We start from the raw sequence: 1,943 nt of genomic DNA on the forward strand, positions 1-1,943 counted from the left end.
ACCACTACACAACCACAACCTACAACTTCAGTACATACTACCACCACACAACCACAACCTAGAACTTCAGTACATACTACCACTACACAACCACAACCTACAACTTCACTACATACTACCACCACACAACCACAACCTACAACTTCAGTACATACTACCACTACACAACCACAACCTACAACTTCAGTACATACTACCACTACACAACCACAACCTACAACTTCAGTACATACTACCACGACACAAACAGAACCTACAACTTCAGTACATACTACCACTACACAACCACAACCTACAACTTCAGTACATACTACCACTAAACAAACACAACCTACAACTTCAGTACATACTACCACTACACAACCACAACCTACAACTTCAGTACATACTACCACTACACAAACAGAACCTACAACTTCAGTACATATTACCACTACACAAACACAACCTACAACTTCAGTACATACTACCACTACAAAAACAGAACCTACAACTTCAGTACATACTACCACTACACAAACAGAACCTACAACTTCAGTACATACTACCACTACACAACCACAACCTACAACTTCAGTTCATACTACCACCACACAAACAGAACCTACAACTTCAGTACATACTACCACTACACAAACAGAACCTACAACTTCAGTACATACTACACAACCACAACCTACAACTTCAGTACATACTACCACCACACAAACACAACCTACAACTTCAGTTCATACTACCACCACACAAACAGAACCTACAACTTCAGTACATACTACCACTACACAACCACAACCTACAACTTCAGTACATACTACCACTAAACAAACACAACCTACAACTTCAGTACATACTACCACTACACAACCACAACCTACAACTTCAGTACATACTACCACTACACAAACAGAACCTACAACTTCACTACATACTACCACTACACAAACACAACCTACAACCTCAGTACATACTACCACTACACAAACAGAACCTACAACTTCAGTACATACTACCACTACACAAACAGAACCTACAACTTCAGTACATACTACCACTAAACAAACAGAACCTACAACTTCAGTATATACTACCACTACACAAACAGAACCTACAACTTCACTACATACTACCACTACACAACCACAACCTACAACTTCAGTACATACTACCACTACACAAACACAACCTACAACTTCAGTACATACTACCACGACACAAACACAACCTACAACTTCAGTACATACTACCACTACACAACCACAACCTACAACTTCAGTACATACTACCACTACACAACCACAACCTACAACTTCAGTACATACTACCACGACACAAACACAACCTACAACTTCAGTACATACTACCACTACACAACCACAACCTACAACTGCAGTACATACCACCACTACACAACCACAACCTACAACTTCAGTACATACTACCACTACACAACCACAACCTACAACTTCAGTACATACTACCACTACACAACCACAACCTACAACTTCAGTACATACTACCACTACACAAACAGAATCTACAACTTCTAAAAACACAAGCGTGAAACAATTGGTTTAGCAGCAGTAGGGTATATTTCACCTTTTTCCCTGGCCTCTCTCCTCCTCCTCTCCTCCAGGTCCAGTTTACTGACAGGCCTACGGTGCTGCTGGAGAAACTCATCATACATTAGGCCAGACTCAGGCCCCATTCCCTGGCCCAGACTATGTCCCTGGGCCTGGCTTTGTCTCCCCATTCCTGGGGGCCCCTGGAGGCTCTTCAGGGCCCCGCTGCTCTTCATCCCTCCCCCCAGCTCTCCGTACTGGCTGGGCAGGGACAGCGAGGCCCTCTGCTGGCTGAAGAAGGTCTGGGTGGATTTCTCCAGCTCTGCCAGGAAGGTGCTGGGCTCAGGCAGCCCCGGGGGGCCTCGGAGTGGGGGGTGATACTTC

At 44.0% G+C, this 1,943-nt stretch overlaps 1 protein-coding gene across 4 annotated transcripts in view; it reads right to left on the minus strand.

Moving 5' to 3' along the window:
* Positions 1-1,447: 1,447 nt before the first annotated feature.
* LOC109885801 (genetic suppressor element 1) overlaps positions 1,448-1,943 on the minus strand; it is a 103,849-nt gene continuing 103,353 nt past the window's right edge. For 3 of the 4 annotated variants that reach the window (XM_031812457.1, XM_031812466.1, XM_031812481.1), the window contains exon 9: positions 1,448-1,943. This exon is cut by the window's right edge and continues 282 nt beyond it. In XM_031812457.1, coding sequence (XP_031668317.1) covers positions 1,544-1,943 — 400 coding nt within the window. In that variant the 3' untranslated portion in view covers positions 1,448-1,543. The other variant, XM_031812473.1, reaches the window with a different exon arrangement.

The sequence above is a fragment of the Oncorhynchus kisutch genome, linkage group LG3 (assembly GCF_002021735.2).
Source record: "Oncorhynchus kisutch isolate 150728-3 linkage group LG3, Okis_V2, whole genome shotgun sequence".
In the NCBI taxonomy this organism is placed as follows: Eukaryota; Metazoa; Chordata; class Actinopteri; order Salmoniformes; family Salmonidae; genus Oncorhynchus; species Oncorhynchus kisutch.